This window comes from Acipenser ruthenus, chromosome 1 (genome assembly GCF_902713425.1).
Source record: "Acipenser ruthenus chromosome 1, fAciRut3.2 maternal haplotype, whole genome shotgun sequence".
Classification (NCBI taxonomy): Eukaryota; Metazoa; Chordata; class Actinopteri; order Acipenseriformes; family Acipenseridae; genus Acipenser; species Acipenser ruthenus.
Genome location: NC_081189.1, coordinates 98633654 through 98656521, shown reverse-complemented (window position 1 = coordinate 98656521; position 22868 = coordinate 98633654). Strand labels below are relative to the sequence as shown.

The window sequence follows — 22868 nt, the reverse complement described above, 5'->3', positions numbered from 1 at the left end:
TTAGCAGAAATCTAAAATTGTCAAACTGAACAGCTAACAATGCTTACATGGAGTTTTCTTTTGTGTTAAATATTGCACCCACCAATATGTTTTTAAGCACAAAGGGATATATTCAATTGATCGGACACCCCTTAAATCACTTGGCAAGACACTGCCGATGTACATATTTTTACTGACAGAAACACAGTACGGAGACTTAAATGCACTGTAGATGTCATCTTTTTGGTGGCCGTGTGGCCATTTCTTTAATTATTTTAGCCCTTTTCCATGTCCTGACTTCTAAATTGTGTTAGAAAAGTTAGACAACAGCATCTATAGCATTATCAGATAATTCAAAAGTAATCACAGTACATGATCATTGTATAATGATAGGTTTGTACCAGCATTATAAAACAGCCACATATGTATTCTTGTCATCAACACTGTACAACAATACCAAGTCTGCTGGCACCAATACTTGGAAAGAATATTTTTCAAAGAAATGGTACCGCAGACCTAGATCCATTACCTTAAGTAGTCCTTATTTACCCAAGGCTAGAATCAGTCATTTCTGGCATACTGGAAAATTCCACTGGAAAACATGAATGTGCTTTTTCTTGCCCCCATAAAGATGGAATAAGCACTGAAATATTGGTACTCTCCTAGTTTAAGTACCAGTATGTGTTCTTGCAACACTTAAAAGAATCCTATTACCATATGTAAACTATTCCTAATATCAAAAAGTGATTTGATTTTAGATGCATGATTTCAAATGAATTAATTCATTCATGAATAAAGGAAGTTCCATCTCAAGGGGCCATACAGGGATAAAAATCAACATGATTGTCTGAAAAATGTATAATTAATCTGGAAACGAATACATTTATAAATACTTAATTTTTTATTTTAGTCAATTATTAGAATATACCTATACACTCCATCATATAATTAAGGGTTCAATAGGAGAAGACAAATAAACCACTTTTACACATTGGTCTTTCTTTTATATATTAAAAAAAAAAAAAAAAAAAAAAGGGAGATCTGAAACTAGCAATAATATCTTAAATAAATCGCCGTCCTAGGATACAGAAACCCCTAAACGTCTGTTTGCATTGTCTGATTTGATCAATGGAAATGTAAAAGACTGCTAGAATTAAAATTTGAGCTGTATTAGTTCAGGGCATACACTGGGACGATTAAAACATGATTGATATATGCACAACACCTCAGCACTCAACTAATGTGAATAAATACGCAAGTCATCAGGACGACTAACTTGGAATAAAACAACCCATTATTTTCAGCATATTTATAAACAACAAATTGAAAAAAAGAAAAACAAATTGCTTTAAAATAAAAATGCTCTCCTTTAAAAAAAAAAAAAAACACTTTCATTTAATTTTAAATATTTTACAGACATTTCTTTTGTCCCAAAAATGTCACCACCTGAAATTCAAATATCAATTAAAACTAAAAAGGTTACTTTTAATAAATAGGGAAAAAAGTAGGAAATAATGCTACACTGGGCAAAAAAAATAATAAAAAAATATTTCTATTTTATTATTTGTGTGTGAATTTATAAATATAACCAGTAACACTAAAAGTCTTTGGGCCAACACTTCAAAAAGAGACAAACTTTACAATGCATGTGGTACTCCAGTAAATCAGATAAATGGAAAGCCTCTGGTGAAATTTGAGAACTGTATCTGCTAAAATGCAGATAAACGTGATTGCAATGTATATTTATATTTGTCTTATTTGTATCTTAAAGTAGTCTCTCATTGACTGCTCCGCAGGCTCAATATATATTAACAGTTGTTACAGATAGAAATTCAATGTTACAATAGTAAGTCTTACATTACTTAATATGCTATGGTAGACTCACCTCTGCTTGCTATACCTGTTGACCAAAGCACAATTACCACTTATTTTTTCAATCTTTATTACTACTAGTTTTAAATGGACTTCATCAAGAGGTTAAAACTCCCCTTGCCTTTTTGCCTCCATTGTTTATACTTAAGTTTGATTCTTACTGGACACAGATTTCTTTTGTGCATCCTATATTATCTCCAGAGTGTCTCTCCGTCGGTTTTCGACATTAAATAGAAGGGCAAGTAATGCACAAATCAACATCAACAAGTATTAACACCAGGGGAACAAGGTCTAGTGTTTTCAGTACATGGTAGAAGATGTAAAACTCAGGAACAAGCTACAGGGTATGTCCTTCTAACATCCTAAGACTTGCTTATAACAAGTAGCATTCAAGTCTTTAGTGCCGCACTGCCGTCAGAGTGAGTTTCTGTATCCCTAAAGTCCTGGTAGCTCCAGAGGTTGAGGTTGTATTCAGCTGCTCCAGAGCAGATTAAAGGATCTCCAGATCTACGTGTCGGACATCAGGATTACGTTGCTAAAAAGGAACACAATAATCTCTATGAGGTTTGGGAATAGAGCATACATTGTGTGAAGTACACAGAACTAGCCTAAATGGTTAAGGACATTTTAGTAGTGTCCATATCCTTCAATAATTACATTATTGAGGTAAAATGTAAGAAAGTAAAAAATCAAGAAGTGGAAGTAATGCCATCACAAGCTAAAACATTTGCTTACTGGACACTAATAAAAGCAACTGTCCTTTACTGTAAAACTATAAGAAATAAATGTCAAACATAGCCAATACTAGAATCAATTTAATAATCAGAAAACATAATGGTTCTGCTTGATAAAAATCATAACCAACTTTGTAATTACATCTTATTTTGTAAAAACCCATTAAATCATTATTTGCCTGCAAAAAAACTTTAAAAGTAATTCAGCATTTACATTCCCATCTTTAAAACAGATTACCCACGAAGCCAGCACACAGCACCTATTCAAACAGACCCGCTCTGCCTTTGTTTCTTTGGATGAACAGGCTTATACTTTTAGCCTTCTGAATGTAAATATACTTGACATGGCTTCTAACGTCTTATTCTCGGAGAGCGAAGAGCTACAGTTAATATAAATGTTAACAGAGAAGATATAATCCTCCAAGCCCACCTTAAGTTCCTTCTCAAGTCTGTCTACTTCAGCCCCCAGGGTGTCGATAATATTCTCTCCGTGCTTCAGCATGAAGTTTTCCAACTCCTCTGGAGTTTTAACCTGCTGAATTTCCTGGGGATAAAAATAAATTTAAAAAAATCAAGAGGAGCAGCATTGCTTAGAACTGAAAAGAACCCTTTTTCTTCATTACGGTTCCTGCTTTTTTACAAGATGCCTTTTTCATTCTCTTGTATTAAAAAAAAATTATTAAATCTAGTCAGGGGTATTCTAGTTGGTAAGAGCAGATATCTAAGAAGTTTTAATGTATATATACACACATCTATACAAGTCCAGAACAGCAGACATTAAGAATATGAAACAAAACAACTGTACTACTTAGGGCTGTCAGTTAACCGTCAAAAGTGCAATTGATAATTGCGGCATATAAAATCACATTGATCGATAAATTATCAATTTTAAATGCTTACCTTTTCAGTCTTCATTCCAGGAAATAAAAATGACCTCTCTAGTGCTGTATAAAGCCCCCCAAAACCCATGCATTGTAAAATCCAAGATACAAAAAATGTACTTTTACTTTGAAATAACCAACTACAGTATGGTCCAACAGCAGCCTACAAAAACACAAGTCTGAAAAAACGTTTGCGTTTAAGTATCAGTGTTCGTTTATATAAACTATAAACAGTACGGTGAAATGTCCAACATAGGAAAAAAAATACTAATTTTGAAGTTTTCAGCAATCTGTGTGCTATTTTACTTCACATATTGTTGGTCTGTCAACCTGATCTGGATCTAAGACGGCTCACTTTTTATTTACAATATTTCCAGCTAAAAAAAAAAAACTGCTTAGAACGAACAGACGTACCCCTAAAACTCAGGTATTTTGCCAGTTTAGCAAGATGTGGGTATTTCACCTTAGAATTTTTCCACCACTCAAGCAGGTTGGAACCTGGAGAAAACAGGCGTTTCTTTGACGTAAGTGGCCGCTTCCAGGATTGCTTGAGTTTCATCATTAGTTGCTTCCTCTGTGGCGCCTGTGTAACTGTCCCCAAAAAGGTCTCCCACTGCAGTCAAAGCAGTTCTCACCTTCATGTTGCTTGTTTAAGCCCTCCATTCCCCAGCAAAAGCATTTTTAATCATCTCGGTTTTTATCTCTTCGTGTACTTGCAGTTTTTCTTCTTCAGATAAATGAACCAGCCTATGAAACTGTGGGTCCCAAAATGATACCTTCTTTTTTTTCCTTGTTGTACCGTGAACTTAGGTCCTTGGACATTTTGTTTTTCATTTCCCTAATTGTTAGTGTTTCATTCGGAATCTCTTTTCTTAAGTTGGTTCAGAAGGATATATTGAAGTTCTGTTGGGTATTTTTCAGTAGAAAGTGCAGCAGTTGCAGTTTTAAAGGGTTTTAACTTGTCACAGATTTTCAATAGTAGACCATTCATTTGTTGCGAGTTCCAGATTTTTTTCAAATATAAAACTGCTGCCACTGCAGCCTGTTGTTCCGATGCACGGCAGATCATGTCATATGTGCTATTCCATCGTGTTATGCAATCGTTCAATCCAATTTTTTGTTTATTTTCTAGAAGATACTTAATCAGTAGGGCTGTATTAGAAGGTTTGTTCGCTAGCCAGGAATTCAGATTGTTTTAAACCTTCGAAGGTTCATCAGACGCCATTCACGCACTGTGTTTTTTTTTTCTTTTTTCTGTTAACAGAAATAGTTTGACAATGTGTGAAAATTACAAATCACACATTAAATGTCACTCACATGCAAAATTCAATCTTTTGCTTTGTATAATGCATATTACTTAAACAGAAGTTTCTGTACAAAAATCCACTACCAAATCTATGGCGCCGCTCTCATCTATGAAGCAGGGTATATTATTATACCAATGCACTGGGGGGTACCTATAGAGGCTGTACTGCTTCAGTAAAATATGCATTGAATACCTAGCATACAAGATAGTGTAAGAGAAGTGTTATGGTAGAATATGTTCGAACATACAAAATATACACTAACACTAATTTTAATTTCGAAAAAACTGAGCACCGTCCGTCCCTCCCTTCTCCAGCTCGTGTTAACCAGAGGCAGATTTCTTCATTCGCCATCGCGACAGCAAAGCGCTGCATTGAAAACCCCTCTGCTGTATGGGATTTTTTTTTTTGTTAAATGCCCACACGACCAAAAAAAAAAAAGTAGAAGGCAAACTGTGCAAGTTTTTTTTGATGTATCATGGAGGCACATCCAATCTCTGGGGTCACTTTATTATTATTATTATTATTATTTAGGTTATCTAGCAGACGCCTTTATCCAAGGCGACTTACAAAGACAAGGGTGTGTGAACTATGCATCAGCTGCAGAGTCACTTACAGTTACGTCTCACCCGAAAGACGGAGCACAAGGAGGTGAAGTGACTTGCTCAGGGTCACACTATGAGTCAGTGGGATCTGAACCGGGGACCTCCTGGTTATAAGCCCTTTTCTTTAACCACTGGACCACACAGCCTCCTTTACAATCGTAAGTTCATATTATTATTATTATTATTAGTAGTAGTAGTCGTAGTAGTGACTGATAACCTGCTAGGAACGGTGACTTAAATTACGTTTGTTTTGCCTAAGTCTGCTGACGTAAGTGCTGCTGCAATGCAAGCCTACTCGCAAGCAGCATCAATTATGTGTAAATAAACAACGTGTATTTTTATTTAAAATTATAAAATAATGATTACTGTTCAATATAACATTTTTAAACTACATATGAATGTTTTATTCTATTTATATGGCTTACCTGTAAAATAGGACTTTTAATCAAATATAAACAAGTAGCTATGGCGACATCACCGGTAAATTATGCAAATTAGTGCCATCGAAGGTTCGAACCTTCCATCGGTAATGTGTTATGAACTTTCAAAGGTCAAAATGTACCCTTCATTGCAGCCCTACTTATCAGTTGTGGATCTGTGAAAATGTTGAGCTGTTTGTTTCAGCCTGGCAAGTACAGACTGTATTGGTCTTACGTCAAGTCCACTTCGAACGGCTAGGTTTATTGTGTGGGCCAAACACAGGATATTAATGACTCCAAGATGTTTTTCAATGGCATTTACGTAGTTTGGAGCATTGTTGGTAATAACTGAAATAACAGTTTTGCTTCATTTAGACATATGTACTTCATTAATGCACTGATTCATTAATGTGCTACATTGAGCTACACCGTTGTCCTGGCACCTGGTAATTCTTTGATTCCAGTAAGCTAGTACACTGTCCACAATGTTGACTGTAGCGTCTGCATTTTGTCTTGTAATTTTCAGCATTCCTGGGTGTACACTACTGGCTTTAGGACAGGTGACCCCACAAGAAGTAATCCAAGAGCATCTAGTCCTGTGAGCAGGAAGGCTACTCCACAGGGCCTCTGCTACTCATCTAATGGCTTGGGAACATAGCTGTGATAGGCATGCTCTCTAATAATGTCTGTTTCATATGATGTATGTTGTTGAAGAATCACCCTTTATAGTTTATTTTGCAGTATTGAAGGTGCCATGACATTTCTAAATACTTTGGCCTCAGGGGGTCTGGTTCCAATTTGGCCAGAGTATTAAACACATTGAGTTCTGGTGTCTCTCAGTGAACATTGGCACTCAAGGAATCGCTGCACCATGTACGGTCGCATGACGTCATATAGCACTCCAAGTGCTGTATAGAGTATTACAGATTGTAACATTTGGTGATGCATAAGTCAAAAACCAAAAACAAATACCTCCTTTTTTGAAAGCCAGGAGATGTGTTCTCATTCCTTAGGCTCATATAGGAGACCAGAACAGGAATACAAAAGTAATAAAACCTGCACAGTAATGAAATGTGAAAATGTGCACGTTTTCTGTATTTTCTGTATTAAACTAAACACATTAATTATATATTTTCAATTGTATTTAGCTCAACATGCCAACAATGCATACATACATTTAATATCTGTTCAATGTCTTGCTTCTCTAGGTAGGACCTCGTTACAACTCGCCCATCAAAGTCTACCTCTGCCTTGAAGCGCACTTTGCTCAACCCGATGTCTGTAGCCTTTACATCATGAATAGCCCTGGAACAAACAAAAGCATTGACAGAAACAGTTAAGATGAACAAGCACCAGTGAAGAAGCACTGTTCAAATGTGCAGCGAAGAAACTAACCAAGTAAATATTAAATTACTAGCCCTCTAGCTTTCCTTTTTTTTCTAAGGAACCAGTCATACAGGGATACATTCTTGTACCCAGTTGCTTTTCTGCACACGTCTGAGGTACCATAAAATAGCTTCTGGGGCAACTGAGCTACAGAAAAGGACAGGATATGGCACCAGGAAGCAGCAGCTTTAACTTCTTTAGCTTTGCTTTTGATATACAAAGCTGAAGTATAAAATATTGCTGCTGACAATCAGAGGTGAGAAAACTGATTTTAAACCCTTGGTTAGCAGTCATTTTCATTTTGAACTTTTTCATAAATGAAAAACAAAAATACTTTAACGTAAGAGCACTGTAGCAAGATAAAAGGGCAAACAGAAATGAGCAACAGCAAACCAATAAGGCACTTGTTACAATATATTGTTTTTGACTCCAAACAAGGTAATATTCCAACAAATTAACATCCTAGAGATGAGGAAAACAAGGTTGTAGTTGGTTGTTAATTTCTAGTCACATCGTTTGAGCATGCTGTTCTACCACAGATTAAAAAAGGAAAACAACAGTTGAGTAAGCCCTATGTGAAGTGTGCTTACCTTACAGCAGGGTCGTTCTCCAGGAACTCTGTCAGCTTCTGAACCTGCTCTGGCTGGATGGATCTTCCCAGCAATGCCTCAGTATTGGTGTATATTAGGAATGTAGACACTGCTCCTAGAAGTGTTCCCACACCCAGAGATCCCAGGCTATCATAGTAGGGGTTCCCTTTGGAATAAAAAATGCCAAGTTACTTATGTGGGTCAAATGTTACTTAAAAAAAAAGGTAGCCTAAATATTATTTCTCCAAACATTTGTGTATTTAGAAATAGTTGCAGTACGTTCAACAAAATACTGACATCTGGTGGTGCATACTTGTAGACAAAATGGAAATTCCGGATTAGTCAGACCTGCTGGTAATCTGAAACACTGTCAAATAGTATGATAGTTACTGTAACATGAGACGGATAAGATAACAGGACATTCCTTAACTTAGATGTCACATTTACAGTACGTAACATCTGAATATAATGTGCATAAAAATCAGTCAGATACCCTGTGCACTGTTCAATCACCCCCCCCCCCCCCCACAACTATTACATTAATCAATATCAGTCTTTATACAACCAATCCTCAATATATTGCACCTCAATCTACTGCGATTCAGTATTATTGTGGTCCTGAATTTGGCTCCCCTTTAACAAGACTTCCAAATGTAACTAATGGTGTTGCTACTATACACTTTTAGGACTGTAGTAAATATAGGTACAGTATTATGTGCATGCAGTGTAAATAGTTTTGTAGCCTATTTACTACTGTATCGAATTGTAGATAATTTGAGAATTATTACTGTTTGGCTTGCTAGAAAATGTGAACATGTACTTTAAATTACATGGAGTAGATTCAACTAAAATGCATCCTATAGAATATCTTTGCCGACTTCAGTATACAGTCAGCCAAACATGATGACAAGTGAGCAAAAAGGCCATATCCAGTCTATTCATCTCATTACAATTATGAACTGTATTGGTTGTCTAAAATATTAAACAAGAATTACCTTTACTGCATTAATTTATGGAGAAGATATTGGGGGGAATTTGTTGAGAAAGCAGAGTTGTTTTGTGTGATCTGAAGGTCATATAAACTCAGTTTGCCATAACAAAGACTGTTGGAAGGACCATATCAAGGGTTTAACAAAAATGCTTTTTTGAACATCTACTGTACATAAAATGAAGAAATACATTATTTATTTGAGAGGCACATTTTACAGTGGGTAATTTAGCATACAGGGATGTCTAAACCTAGCACTGCAGTAAAACGGGGTGCGAACACATGTCACAAAAGGAACGTATTACCAAATTTTGATTTCCTATTCTATTTAAATCATTGGGTCAGAAAATGTTCAAGCACATCACTTTTTAAAACTCCAGCAGCCAATAAGTCACAAGGAGGCTGTAGCTAGCAGGATTTTTATTCAGACACATTTATACATACATATCAATAGACCAGAGGTTAACAACATGGCAGTGAAAACAGACTTGTCATAACACTTGTCATAAAAGGTTATGTGCCCCCCCCCCCCCTCATCATTTTCAACTGTTTGGGAGCAAATGCATATATGTTTTTCAAAGCACTGTTTAACCTATAAGAATGTTGAACAAACAGGACCCATTGGGTCATTTAGCCTGCAGCGTTTCTACAACCTTGCAAAGTTTTCTTTTTTTCTTTTTTTATTCCCACGGACAAGACTGATTTTTCAAGGTGTGTACAGTATGTAACTTACCTGTTAGAGAAGTCAGCCCCATACAGCTAGCAGCTATTATCACTCCTAGCACAGCTGCAGTGTCCTCCAGCAGCACTACATTTGTACTGGGGTCATGACTCTGCATAACTAGGAAGAGAAAAACAAGTTACCATGTACTTAACAGTACTTTCCCTACTGCTCTCTATTGTAATCAAATCAGCAATGTTTGAGCACTACCCGTAGCTGTGTCCTGCTGTCAACCAATAATAAAAAAAAAAATACAAAAACACTAAACTTTTACAGATGTATAACGTATCTTGAGCCATTCGGACCATTTCATTTCTTATTATGTTTATTTCTTCAATCTTTGGGGGGAAAAAAAAAACACCTAAAAATAAAAACAGACATACCATATTCATAAAATGAGACTCCTCTGATTCCAGCATTTTTCTTGATTTCATTGATCGCCACTAAAAGTGTTGCTTGAAAGAAAAGAAACAATTCAAAATTTGGTATTTATTAAAAAAAAAAAAGTTGTGTTTTTGCCTATCAAAACCACCTGAAAAGAATATTTCACATGGGATTAACAAGGTAATACAATTAATTTTTACATACCTCCTTCTGAGACCAGTGACCCAGCTAGAATGCAATAAGCCTGAAAAAAAAAAAAAAAAAAGTAAAAAATAGACGCTGCTGAGCCAGATCCCTCATTCTCTTCTTATCTGTACCCCCACTTTCAAGCAGAATTCACTTTTCAAATTATTTCTGAAAGCCAGAATACAAACTTCTTCAGTAAGGCTTGTGTTTAGCCAATTTCCTTATTTTAACTGTAAAGCATGCGAGAACTTGCAACATGCATATGGATCAATATAGAAGATTAACAGTTGAAACAGCACACTAAAGAACTACACTTAGCTCTCTACAAAGACTTGTTCTGCTCACCCCATACAAACTATTCACATGAACACAAATTCTAGGTACATTGACATTGTAAGAAGCAAAGCTGCTGCTAGGTATTCCAATTGTATACAAAAAAACAAGGACAAATGGCCTCATATACAGTATCACAAATCTATTGTTCTTACCCAAAGTAGAGATTCAATAGGCTGAGGGTTCATTAGGCCTATAATCCCATGGTACCATGAAAGGCCGGCTCCCATCATGAAGATCCCAACACCACTTATGAGGGATGCAATGTAGCGCATGTTTGAAAAACCATACCTAAAAAACAGAATACTAGCGATACATTTTGTAGACAGGGGTGCTTACGACACTACAGAAACATACTTAATTTCAGACAACACACTACTACATAAGTTCTAAAGTGTGTGCATGTGAATTGTTTAGTTCTAAAAGTAGTTGTTGCTAACAAAATAGTTCCACAAACGTTCTCAGCCATGTGTATCTATTCATTATGAAAGTCTAGAACGTGCCGTTTTGATAGCAAATACGTATTTTCTTTTTAAAATAGAGTATCTGGTATTACACTGTGTTAAATAAATCTGTTTGCAGATTGCACCTGGACAGTGAAATTATTCCCATCCCTTTTTTTTTTTTCTTCTTATCAATAACCAAATCAGCTCCTTCCCCTATTGCCACACATGCTTCGAACCAGTAACATGCTTTGCCCCAGAAGACACTGCTGGGGTAACCAAGCAGTAACAGACTTCCCGGAAGGAAATGCAAACAAACTGAGAATTTAGCATAGTACCAGATGTCTTAAGGTTTAAAATAACGGTATGTTTGTGACCTATGTAGCTAACTGAAGTTGGTAAGATTATTTTGTTAGCTACAATTACTTTAAACATTACATTGTATAAACTCATAAAAATTGACAATTAGGCCAACATGCTTTCTTTTCATGAATAAGCAGAACCATTCATGCAATGGTACTTTTAGAAACCAATAACAATCTTATAGTTAAATGTGCTTTATAATTCTTGCCTGCTCATGGAATAAGAAAAAAAAAATGATATCTATATCTTACGGATGGCCAGGGTCCGGGTTCTTGACAGACTGACTGATACCCACTGCAAGCAATGCCTGTGTAGAGAAAAACCCAAATCAGGAATATTACTTTAGGCGAGAGAATCATTTAGTAATGTTTCTCATAATTTTTGTCTGCGGTTGTCAAATTACACAGGAAACTGGCTACACTAATCAAGGTCTTAACACCAGTTCTCTTAAAAAAAACTAGGCAGTCCTCACAGTTCTGAGTTACTTGCTATTAGTTTTCCTTTTCACAACTAAACGGTACAAACTGCTCTTGATAAATCTGAGACTTAAAATAAAACTGCATTAGGTGTATATTAAAATGTTACGATTCTGTAAAGCCCGGAACACACTGCCCGATGCGATCGTTGCATCTCAATGGAGGAGGTTGCGTCTCAAAAGAAAACTTGCCCAATCGCAGTAAGGGACGCACAATTTGTAAGTCTATCCTAATGTTTGACCTGTCCTGGATGCATAAAGCGGCAATGTGCTGAATCAATAGGTGAAACAATAAGGCGAATGCAGTACTAATAACTTCAATTTTGGGTAGAAAACAACGTAATCGTGAAAACTGCATATGACTGGAGACATGCATGTATTCTCTCTCTCGTGCGATATATTACACATACATACAGGGCTAGAAATTAACTTTAAGGTACTTTATTACTGTCCAATATGATTTGCATTGTGTGCCTTGTGCATGGGGCGGGACAAACCTCAGTCATCTACAGATCGGGAAAATCTATAAATCAATGGTTTCCCGCTTTATGAAAGACACTAATAATGTTACCTGTTAAAAAAACTAATACCGTTAATCACGCACGTGTTCACTCAGGGTCGGTAACATACTGCAGCATAAGGTATCAGAAATGCTACTGCATAAAAAAAAAAAAAAACTAGTAGTATATTAAGAATTTTGGGTAGCAAATTCTACCAAATATACATTAACTTCACTGTGTGTGTGTGTGTGTGTGTGTGTGTATATATATATATATATATATATATATATATATATATATATATATATATTACACACATACATACACACACTGGCGAGGACGACTACAGTGGAAAATGACTGCCCTGAGGGAAGACTTGTTACCAGGGATATAATGCCCGAAGCCGCAGGCTTGAGGTAATACCATGGAGCAGAGTCCTGCACAGGTCAGATTTTTATGACCCGCTTCTGACCCAGGCTCGCTACTACAGGGCCTGTCCCAAACCCGCAACAGCACTGTATTCTTACCCACGACCTGACCCGACCTGCTTTAATAAGACCTGCAACACGACCCGAACCCGCAAATTTCATCTTTTGATTTGTATAATGCATATTACTTAACCCTTTGAGTAGTGAGTTCTAAAATGCACTGCCGGTCCTACGGGAGTGATTTTTTTTTTTTTTTTTGCATGCGCTTGATTATTACGAGTACAGCATACAAACAAGCTGAAAGCTATATGTTTGTATGTATGTAATGAATACTGACGCAAAATACAGACAAATCATTTTTACTGTAAATAAATTAACAAATAAATATATATTTTTATTTATAGGGAAAGGTTTTGACTAAAAAACATGTAGGCAATAAACAACGCAGTGGAACAACCACAACACGCCCTAACCAAGAAAAAAAAAAGGGCGAGACGGATGAATAAATCATATCCGGGTAAACAGGTTGTGGGGGCGGAGGGAGTGAGAGTGTCTAATGCTTCAGTGTATGATACTCCTGAAGCATGGAGCAACGCACAGAGATGGGCGCCGCCTCTTCGCTGTCACTTGATGTTGATGGTAAATATTCTTTGCTTATGTCTTCACTGACATACTCGCTGACACCTGATTCAGTTGAAGAATTGTATGTATTTGCATTTAAATCGGAATCTGAATTCAGTATTATTACTAATACTTCTCACTGAGCGATTTTCGCCAGTTTACAAACACTTGACATTTTGTGAATTGGTTTATTATATGTAATTCAGTCAGTATCTGGCAGAGGGCGCAAAAGACCAATATAAGGTGTTATAGAAACCTAGTTTTAAAATATTATGTGATCAAGGGTTTTGTAGGCTCAGTAATTCAAGTTTAAAGTTGCAGAACGTACCAGTACGTTTGTACTCCTTGGGGACCAGAGAGAAGCGAACGTACCGTTACGTTCATACTACTCAAAGGGCTAAACAAAAGTTGTACTAAAATCCACTACCAAATCGTTACATGTAGCAACTTGTGTATTGGAGCAGGGTATATTATGCCAAAGCACTGGGGGGGGGGGGGGGGTACCTATAGAGGCTGTAGTGCTTCAGTAAAATGTGTACTAGCTACCCAGTGTGCAAGACAGTGTTAGAGAAGTGCTATGGTAGAATATGTTTGAAACATAGAAAATATACGCTTACACTGATCATTTTGATTTCGAAAACCACCCCTACCCCTCCAGCTCGTGTTATCCTGAGGCAAATCTTTTTTTTGTTAAATGCCGAGACTACCAAAAAAAAGTTGAATGCAAACTGTGCAAACGACTCATGGAGGCACAACCAATCTCCGCAGTCACTTGACAAGTGGAAATTCATATTATCATTAGTATTATTAATATTTTTAAAAGTAAAATGTGAATGACAACCTGCTTGGAACGGTGACTGTTAAATAAAGCTTAATCTTTGATTTCCCTCTTGCAGGGCAATTACAATTATGCACCCACTACCACACTCTGCTGCAGTTCAAGATAACTGTATATCGAACACAGCATCAATTACGTGTAAATGAGCAACGTGTATTTTTATTAATTAAAAAAACAGAATTATTGTTCTATATAACGTATTTAACTACATGTGAATGTTTTATCCCATGTAAATGGATTACCTGTAAAATAGAATTTTCAATGAAATATAAACAAGTAGCTATGGTGAAGTCACCAGTAAATTATGCAAATTAGTACCATTGAAGGTCAAAACGTACCCTTCGTTGCAGCCCTACATGTTTGACTTGCGTGTTATTGTTTAATAATATTTCCTCCTTATAGGTTGGGTATATTCTGGGAGGAGGGTAGATAGTGTACTGGAAGACATCTGAAGGAGGCCCCAGAATGTACCTGGGTATAATCTCATAGTATAATATGGGAGCTTACACTAGCGATGATCCATTCTCTAGCGACCACATGCAGGATATTCACAATGGGCCATTGAGACGACAGGAATCAAAGTACATGAAGCTTGATAACATGCAGCAAAATTGCTGTGTATTCTTTACACATAACCTTTAAGTATCATGTGCAATTCATATTTTTTCAATGTGTAAAACACCCAGTACACAGCTTATCTGGAGCGCTGGTAATAATAATTACTTACCTGGTTACAGGTATCTGCTAGTGAGTGAATGGCTTCTGAGAACATGCTGGCTGAACCAGTGTAAACCCAAGCAAGCAACTTAAAGAAAAAGTTCAGTCCATTGCTGTAAAGAAAATTACAGTAGTTTTAACAAATTGAAGATAAAACACAGAACAGAAAAATGTGGTTCTCTTTTAGAGACACAAATAAATCTATGCAAAATTATCAAATACAAATCTTAAATTACGTTAAGAAGTCATGCAAATGTGTCGTATAATCTTATTTGGAAAGAAATCGATTTTGAATTATCAATGTGTTTAATTGAAGTTACTACTGTGCTTTTTTATTTTTTTTAAAGTAAATATGCATCAGGTATTTATTTGTCACCAAGGTACCATTATTTACAGGTAAAACCAATGCATCCATGTAAATGTTGTTGCATGCTTTTTACAACTCACTATTTAATTTTCAATAATTTATAAAGATTAAGATACCAGCTAGAACCAAAACCAAAACTGAAATAACAAAGTATTCTGATATGGAAATCATCCACATAGTTGTTTTTATTGTTTTTAGCTTTACCTTTTTTGTACAGGATTTTTTTTTTTTTTTTTTTTTAATGCAAAGTACTTTTATCTCATAGATATGTCAGATGTAAAATAATCAGAGGCACGCCATTTTACATGCTTTCCTAATTAGCTGTAACTGACGGCAAAGGCAGCTAGTAGTTAGCAATAGACTGACATAGCAAGCATCTATTTAGCATGTGACTACCAAATTCATGTAAACTTAATTATGCTAATCTTATTTGTCAAAGGAAATTGTGGATGAAAATCATGCAAAGTTATTTGACCATCTGAACTTGAGTCTTTAGAGCTTGAGGAGAGTGGATATTGAAACATGAAAACAAAAAAATAATGTTATCTGAGACAGGAAGGCTGTAAGCAGTAGCTTGTGGGAAGAATTGCAAGAGAATTTAAGGAAATATTTCTAGAACTCTGAAACTTGCTTGTAGTTTGAGACTAAACAACTAAAATAAACACCCCCTCCCCAAACTATAAACTACGGGCTGTAAGGTTTTGTTGAATTAATTTAGAGAACCTGTTCTGTTTAAATCAGTAGTTGTACTCATTATAACAGGTTCTGTTCATAACTTACATGCATATAGCCACCATCACAACCTTCCCAGGTCCTTGTGAAAATGTTAACCTCTTGCCAGAACGAGGCTGCGGGGATGAAGAAAACCAAACACACATTATAAAATATTTTCACAAAGAAAGTATTTTATTTTCATGGTAACAGACACAGAACCTTACCTTAGTGTTGCCTAAAAAATCCTTGTACTCCTTTAGCAGCTTCTGATTTTGAAATAAATCTATGGGGAGAAGAAAACCCTCATTTATTATTCTGATGACAGTGTCCTCAAACCACACCAAAGTCCAGTATGCTTTACTCACCACATACCATCACATCACAGGATAGAATGTGCCTAGAAATTATGAACTGGGATTAAAGGAATTTCTAATGTCTGTAATGGACCTACTTTCTTTATACTCTTGTTCCACTTCTTTCCTCAGCTTGCATTCTCTGCCAAGAGCCTCATGGCTCCCCCACACCTCCAGTGCTCTAAAGCGATAGAAATAGACTTGATTTAATACACTGAACAAAAATATAAACGCAACATGCAACAATTTCAAAGATTTTACTGAGTTACAGTTCATATAAGGAAATCAGTCAACTGAAATAAATTCATTAGGCCCTAATCTATGGATTTCACATGACTGGGAATACAGATATGCATCTGTTGGTCACAGATACCTTAAAAAAAAAAAAAAAAAAGGTAGGGGCGTGGATCAGAAAACAAGTCAGTATCTGGTGTGACCACCATTTGCCTCATGCAGCGCGACACATCTCCTTCGCATAGAGTTGATCAGGCTGTTAATTGTGGCCTGTGGAATGTTGTCCCGCTCCTCTTCAATGGCTGTGCGAAGTTGCTGGATATTGGCGGGAACTGGAACACGCTGTTGTACACGTTGATCCAGAGCATCCCAAACATGCTCAATGGGTGACATGTCTGGTGAGTATGCAGGCCATGGAAGAACTGGGACATTTTCAGCTTCTAGGAATTGTGTACAGATCCTTGCGACATGGGGTGTGCATTATCATGCTGATACATGAGGTGATGGCGGCGGATGAATGGCACGACAATGGGCCTCAGGATCACGTCACGGTATGTGTGTGCATTCAAATTGCCATCGATAAAATGCAATTGTGTTCGTTGTCCATAGCTTATGCCTGCCCATACCATAACCCCACCGCCACCATGGGGCACTCTGTTCACAACGTTGACATCAGCAAACCGCTCGCCCACACGACGCCATACACGCTGTCTGCCATCTGTCCGGTACAGTTGAAACCAGGATTCATCCGTGAAAAGCACACTTCTCCAGCGTGCCAGTGGCCATCGAAGGTGAGCATTTGCCCACTGAAGTCGGTTACGACGCTGAACTGCAGTCAGGTCAAGACCCTGGTGAGGACGACGAGCATGCAGATGAGCTTCCCTGAGACTGTTTCTGACAGTTTGTGCAGAAATTCTTCGGTTGTGCAAACCCACAGTCTCATCAGCTGTCCGAGTGGCTGGTCTCAGACGATCCCGCAGGTGAAGAAGCCGGATGTGGAGGTCTTGGGCTGGCGTGGTTACACATGGTCTGCGGTTGTGAGGCCGGTTTGACGTACTGCCAAATTCTCTAAAACGACGTTGGAGGCGGCTTATGGTAGAGAAATGAACATTCAATTCTCTGGCAACAGCTCTGGTGGACATTCCTGCAGTCAGCATGCCAATTGCACGCTCCCTCAAAACTTGAGACATCTGTGGCATTGTGTTGTGTGACAAAACTGCATATTTTTTAGTGGCCTTTTATTGTCCCCAGCACAAGGTGCACCTGTGTAATGATCATGCTGTTTGATATGCCACACCTGTCAGGTGGATGGATTATCTTGGCAAAGGAGAAATGCTCACTAACAGGGATGTAAACAAATTTGTGCACAAAATTTGAGAGAAATAAGCTTTTTGTGCATATGGAAAATATCTGAGATCTTTTATTTCAACTCATGAAACATGGGACCAACACTTTACATGTTGTGTTTATATTTTTGTTCAGTGTAGTTATATTCCTGTTTCTATAGCACAGTACAGTAAACACTAGCTAGAATAAAATCATGAAAGCTTATTTAAAACCACCATTTAAATTAAATTAGACTGTCTTAAACACTTGTATGACAAACATACATTTTTGATGCTGCTCAGAACAGATGTGCAGCAGAATACTAGTACATAAAATAATTTACAAAAATGACTGACCTACAAATATTTGGTTAGAGCTCTGATGTTGATTAAACAATGACCTGGTCAGGTCAGAAATGGGCCACTTAAGATAACAAGGATGCGTTAGACTATCAGAAAACAGAATCGCTTACTTGGCTTCCACATCAGAGCGCAGAAACACTGTAAAAGCCTCTGTGTCATCGTGCGGGCTCCTTCTACGGATCTTCCGTAGCTGTTCCAGATCACTTAGACAATATTAATACAAGATACATCAGTAACATAAATTGCATAAATGTCCCTGTTCCCTACCTCCACAGCACATAGAATAGCAGCACTTAACAATTGGCCTCTTACTCTAACTGTTTTGATTTTTAATCCCAGTGATTTGGATAGAAGGCACTAGCCAATGTGTTTGTCTACTTATCTTACATTCCCTTTACTAAAGAATCTATGCGTGTCTATTTCCAGAAAAAGAAAAGGGTAGCACAAATTAAGGTAAATGTAATCTGAGATAAATGAGACTTCCCTTTTAAAAGATTTCAAAGCAAGTGTGCTCATGTTAACAACAAAGTAAATAAGTCATCCCTGTAACACATAATAAAACTAACAGGTATCGACTGAAGGCTTGAGGACAGAAAGTTGAATGTGTACCAACTGTCCAAAACACCTTCACTGACGCTAAATATTTTCTTAAAAAATAATGATGCTTTAGCTATTCCTGCTTCCTCACATCCCACCATCAAGCAGGCTACCTGGGTTTGAGACAAAATTCATTCATGGCTCTGACTACTGTGATGAAGTTATTCTTTGTGTATTTGGAGCCATAGTCCCTCTTCTTCAACACAGCTCTCACTAAAACAAACAGAAGACAGTTAGCACACAAAATGTTTCTACGAGAACCCCTGCATCCAAGCACTTCACTGAATCCCAGAAATGGTAGGACACTGTTGTTTTAAGCTTGTATAAAAAGGGGTTAAAGTTGTGTAAAAATCATAATTGCGGTCTTGTTTTGTACAAGGATTGCTGATAGTGTGATACGAATGTATATACGGATTTGGAACTTGAATATCTATCTACGTTGATTTAAATGTTTGCCAAACACGTGTCTGCAAAGTTACTCGTGCACTGTAACCAGCTGTGGTGAATGCTGTGGTAAAATCCAGCGTGGCGCATTTATCCTGACCAACATAATAAACTGTTGATTTAGTTATAAACCTTAGAGTGTTTTTTGTTTCCGTTTTTGTGCATTGCCAGTAATTTTGCTGTTTAATGGTAACCCAAGAGTGGTTAAACAGTATGCGTATAACTGTGCTGCTCTGGCCCTTGGGGCTTGTGTGACTGAGTTATCAGGTCCTAAATCTGTTTTATTAGGGTAATAGGATAGAAAAATAACATTTGTTACATTTATTAAAATAAAAATAATACAAATGGTTTTAAAAAGACCAAAATTACCATTGGGCTTATTTTTTTGTTTCTGATTATTGATTTTTAAGTATTAGTTACAATGCAGGACAGCCACAAAAAGACTGTTACCTTTATGAAAAATGTGCACAGATTAATCAACTAATGCCCATAAATTAACCGCTCAAAATTTGTAATCAAGTGACAGCCCTAGTTAAAAGTAATATACAAGAACAGCTATAATAAGTTACACAGCGGTAGAAGATACAAGTGCCTTTTTAAGGTTCTGCATAAACCTTACCTTTCACATGGATTGACTCAGAAGCAGACTGGCCAGTAGCTGAGGGACCATGTGCTGAATACATATATAAAAATAAAAAAAAAGTTCATGTGAATTTATTACACTGTTTTCAAAAAAAGTATGCTGCTGTTTATATTTAATGTATGCAATTTTTATCCAAAACACTTCTGTTAAAGCCAGTTTGCCACGGCAGCAGTTTCATCACATAACTAGAAGAAATAGTCTGTTTTCTGTCAAGGCCAATCTATGGCCAATGGCTGTGTGGTCCAGTGGTTAAAGAAACGTGCTTGTAATCAGGAGGTCCCTGGTTCAAATCCCACCTCAGCCACTGACTCATTGTGTGACCCTGAGTCACTTAACCTCCTAGTGCTCCGTCTTTCGGGTGAGACGTTGTTGTAAGTGACTCTGCAACTGATGCATAGTTCACACACCCTAGTCTCGTATCTTGTAAAGTGCTTTGTAATGGTGGTCCACTATGAAAGGCGCTATATAAAAATAAAGATGATTATTATTATTATTATTATTCTTATAGTCTGGTGTCTACTATGCAGCAGACCAGTCAGGAGATCAATTAATATGTGGCATTTAGACCTTACCAGTAGTAGCTTCAGGTTTAGGCTGGGAGGCAGATGCCTTGTCTGGTGATGCCGTGGTACTTGTTTTATCTGGCCCATCCTTCTCTCCACTGGTAGAAGAGTAAAAATGGATTTGGGTTGTTGTTGCTGTACCAGGAATATAGCTGGCTGGCAAACTATACCAGAGGCTTCTGGTAGTCCTGCTATCTTTCCACCCTAAAATAATAATAAGAAAAGAAATTAGCTTCTAAGCAGACCTACAGTTAATCCTACATTCAATGTAAATAAAAAATAGAATAATTAATACTACAAATCTAAATCAAACTGAACAACATTTGAAAACAAGCTGGATGTGCCAACTTAGAGGTTGTCCTGGTGTGTGTTTTATTTAAAAAGGTACTATTGAATGAAGATCTTCCATTGACAGTTAAGTTTTGTCAAAAAAGTGTATTCATTTATCATATATTGGCACAGTGTAACGGAATACTGTATGAAAATTCATGTACATTTTAAATGCATACAAAAGAAACAAATGACTATAAAAGTGTTTGGGTTTTATTGATGGAATAAATACATTTTATATAAATGAACTCTTCTTTATTTTCTTCTGTGAAAATGTTATCTTTAAATTAATTCCTGGTCCATGATCAAACAGATCATTTAAATGGGTGCCGAGACTGGGTCTACAATAACAATCTGGACACTGCTTTTTTAGGAATTTCAAACTGTGAACAACTTGACTTACCACAGCAAGGCTGGCAGACTCGAGTTGCATGATGCTGCAAATAGAATCTACAGAGTGCATGCCATGGTCTCTGGGCCAGACCCTGAAACATCCTGTCTAATCTTTAGAGGGCACTGGTTGATCCTGCTGGAAACAAAACACAAGACTGTGTTGACGGTTTCCACATGGTTCACTCCTGCGTTATGAATTTACCATTAGAAACCAAATCTACTCCCCGAGTTGTAATAGATTTTACATTAAGGTCACAATGGGTGCTATCGGAGGCTGATGAAAGTTAGAAACAGGACAATAGGATCTCTGTACAGTCACCGCTTACTCCTCACTGACCCATCTCTCCAGCATCTTAATGGGTGGTAGGAAACAAGAGGCGTAATGTTAGCCATTATTAAATTTAACAGAACAGACCACATTTCTGTCCCACTTCTCAGCACGTGATGACTATTGTTATGTCCTGTTCTCTTGGCACGTCATTACCTCCTGCGCTGCGCAATTTTTTTACACAAATACCTTATTCGTCACAATATTTCAGGGTTTGCAAGAGTACATGTAAATTAAAAAAACAGCTGCAGGGTTTAACCAAAAAAAAAGTGAGACTTTTTTAAAACTGCTATCTGCAAAGTGTCAAGCATTTTTTCGTTTGCCATCAGTTTGATTTTGATGACGTATCCAATTTAAAAACAAGTTACATGTCTATGGAATGGCCATATGAAAAGGAAGCATGTCTACCCATTATTATTACGCCCACAGTAATACTGTATTATTATTGGTCAGTCATTTATAAAACGTGAAAGTTACCGTATTAAACGTCGAGCTTAGCACGCACAAAAAATACTGTATTAAATTACTAGTGGCACCTGCAGCTTTATTTGCTAAATGTACCTTAGATGATATAAAATCGATTACAGCACATCACAGGAAAGCACAACACAGGTGTTTCGACACTAAAGGGTTGATGCGAATGACGATGCAGCTGGCTACATTAAGTGCTAGTAAAACTGCTAGATAACATTACTCCTTCATTAATTAAAACCAAATGTCCTGTATTTGAAATGTTCGTGTGTATTTGATGTGTTGCAAACTCAGCTCCCAACATAAACAATAACACTGCACTAGGCGTGGATGAGACAACACTCCATCGATAAAACGACTCTGGACTACATTTACAGCCACAGCCACAAAAACAAAAACCACCTTCTCAACCATAGCCATTCAAGTGCCGTTCTTCCTACCTGTCTGTAAGATGTTCATAACTCAAGCATCTTTACCACCAAACAACTCAACTGCACTTCCATCAATGCCGCAGACTGCCAGATAATGTCGAAAACCTCGCGAGATTTTCGACATTAGTACAACTTTATGTATTATGTGACGACTGTTATCGCGAGATTGCATGAATGACAGTTTCTCTCCGAGTATGCGCATTTAAAGGTCATGTTTAATGATAGTAAAGTGAGTAGACACAGCGTTACTCAATTGCAACCTCTACTGGAAGATTACGTTTAAATATTGAAACTCAGTAGAACGATATTAGGAACAGTAGAGTAGCCTATACACAACAGTTTGTATTGTGAATATCAATATTTGACTATTTTTAAAGAAGTAACTGTGCAATTGTTTAGTATTTATGGCAAGTCAAATTATAATTGAGAGATATCTCAAATTGCATTTTTAAGATATCTTAAAATATTTAGAGATATCTGTAAATCATTTACAGATATCTTTAAATGAATTTGAAATATCTGTAAATAAACCATTTTAAAGATAT

At 36.9% G+C, this 22868-nt stretch overlaps 1 protein-coding gene across 2 annotated transcripts; it reads right to left on the bottom strand.

The window, feature by feature from the left end:
• Positions 1-89: 89 nt before the first annotated feature.
• On the bottom strand, positions 90-22460 carry LOC117421093 (proton-coupled zinc antiporter SLC30A9, mitochondrial-like). 2 transcript variants are annotated; one of them, XM_034035029.3, is made up of 19 exons: positions 22333-22460; positions 21104-21226; positions 20380-20574; positions 19784-19837; positions 18834-18933; positions 18234-18326; positions 16300-16382; positions 16073-16131; positions 15915-15982; positions 14778-14880; positions 11440-11495; positions 10538-10673; positions 10068-10107; positions 9863-9934; positions 9492-9599; positions 7771-7936; positions 6970-7099; positions 3016-3129; positions 90-2386 (listed from the first exon to the last, which is right to left on the bottom strand). In XM_034035029.3, the coding sequence occupies exons 2-19, from the start codon at positions 21192-21194 to the stop codon at positions 2342-2344; spliced, it is 1713 nt and encodes a 570-aa protein (XP_033890920.2). In that variant the 5' UTR covers positions 21195-21226; positions 22333-22460; the 3' UTR covers positions 90-2341. The 2 variants fall into 2 exon arrangements, with proteins under 2 accessions (XP_033890920.2, XP_033890919.2); XM_034035028.3 differs by having other exon boundaries at positions 21104-21229; positions 22333-22439.
• Positions 22461-22868: the final 408 nt, after the last annotated feature.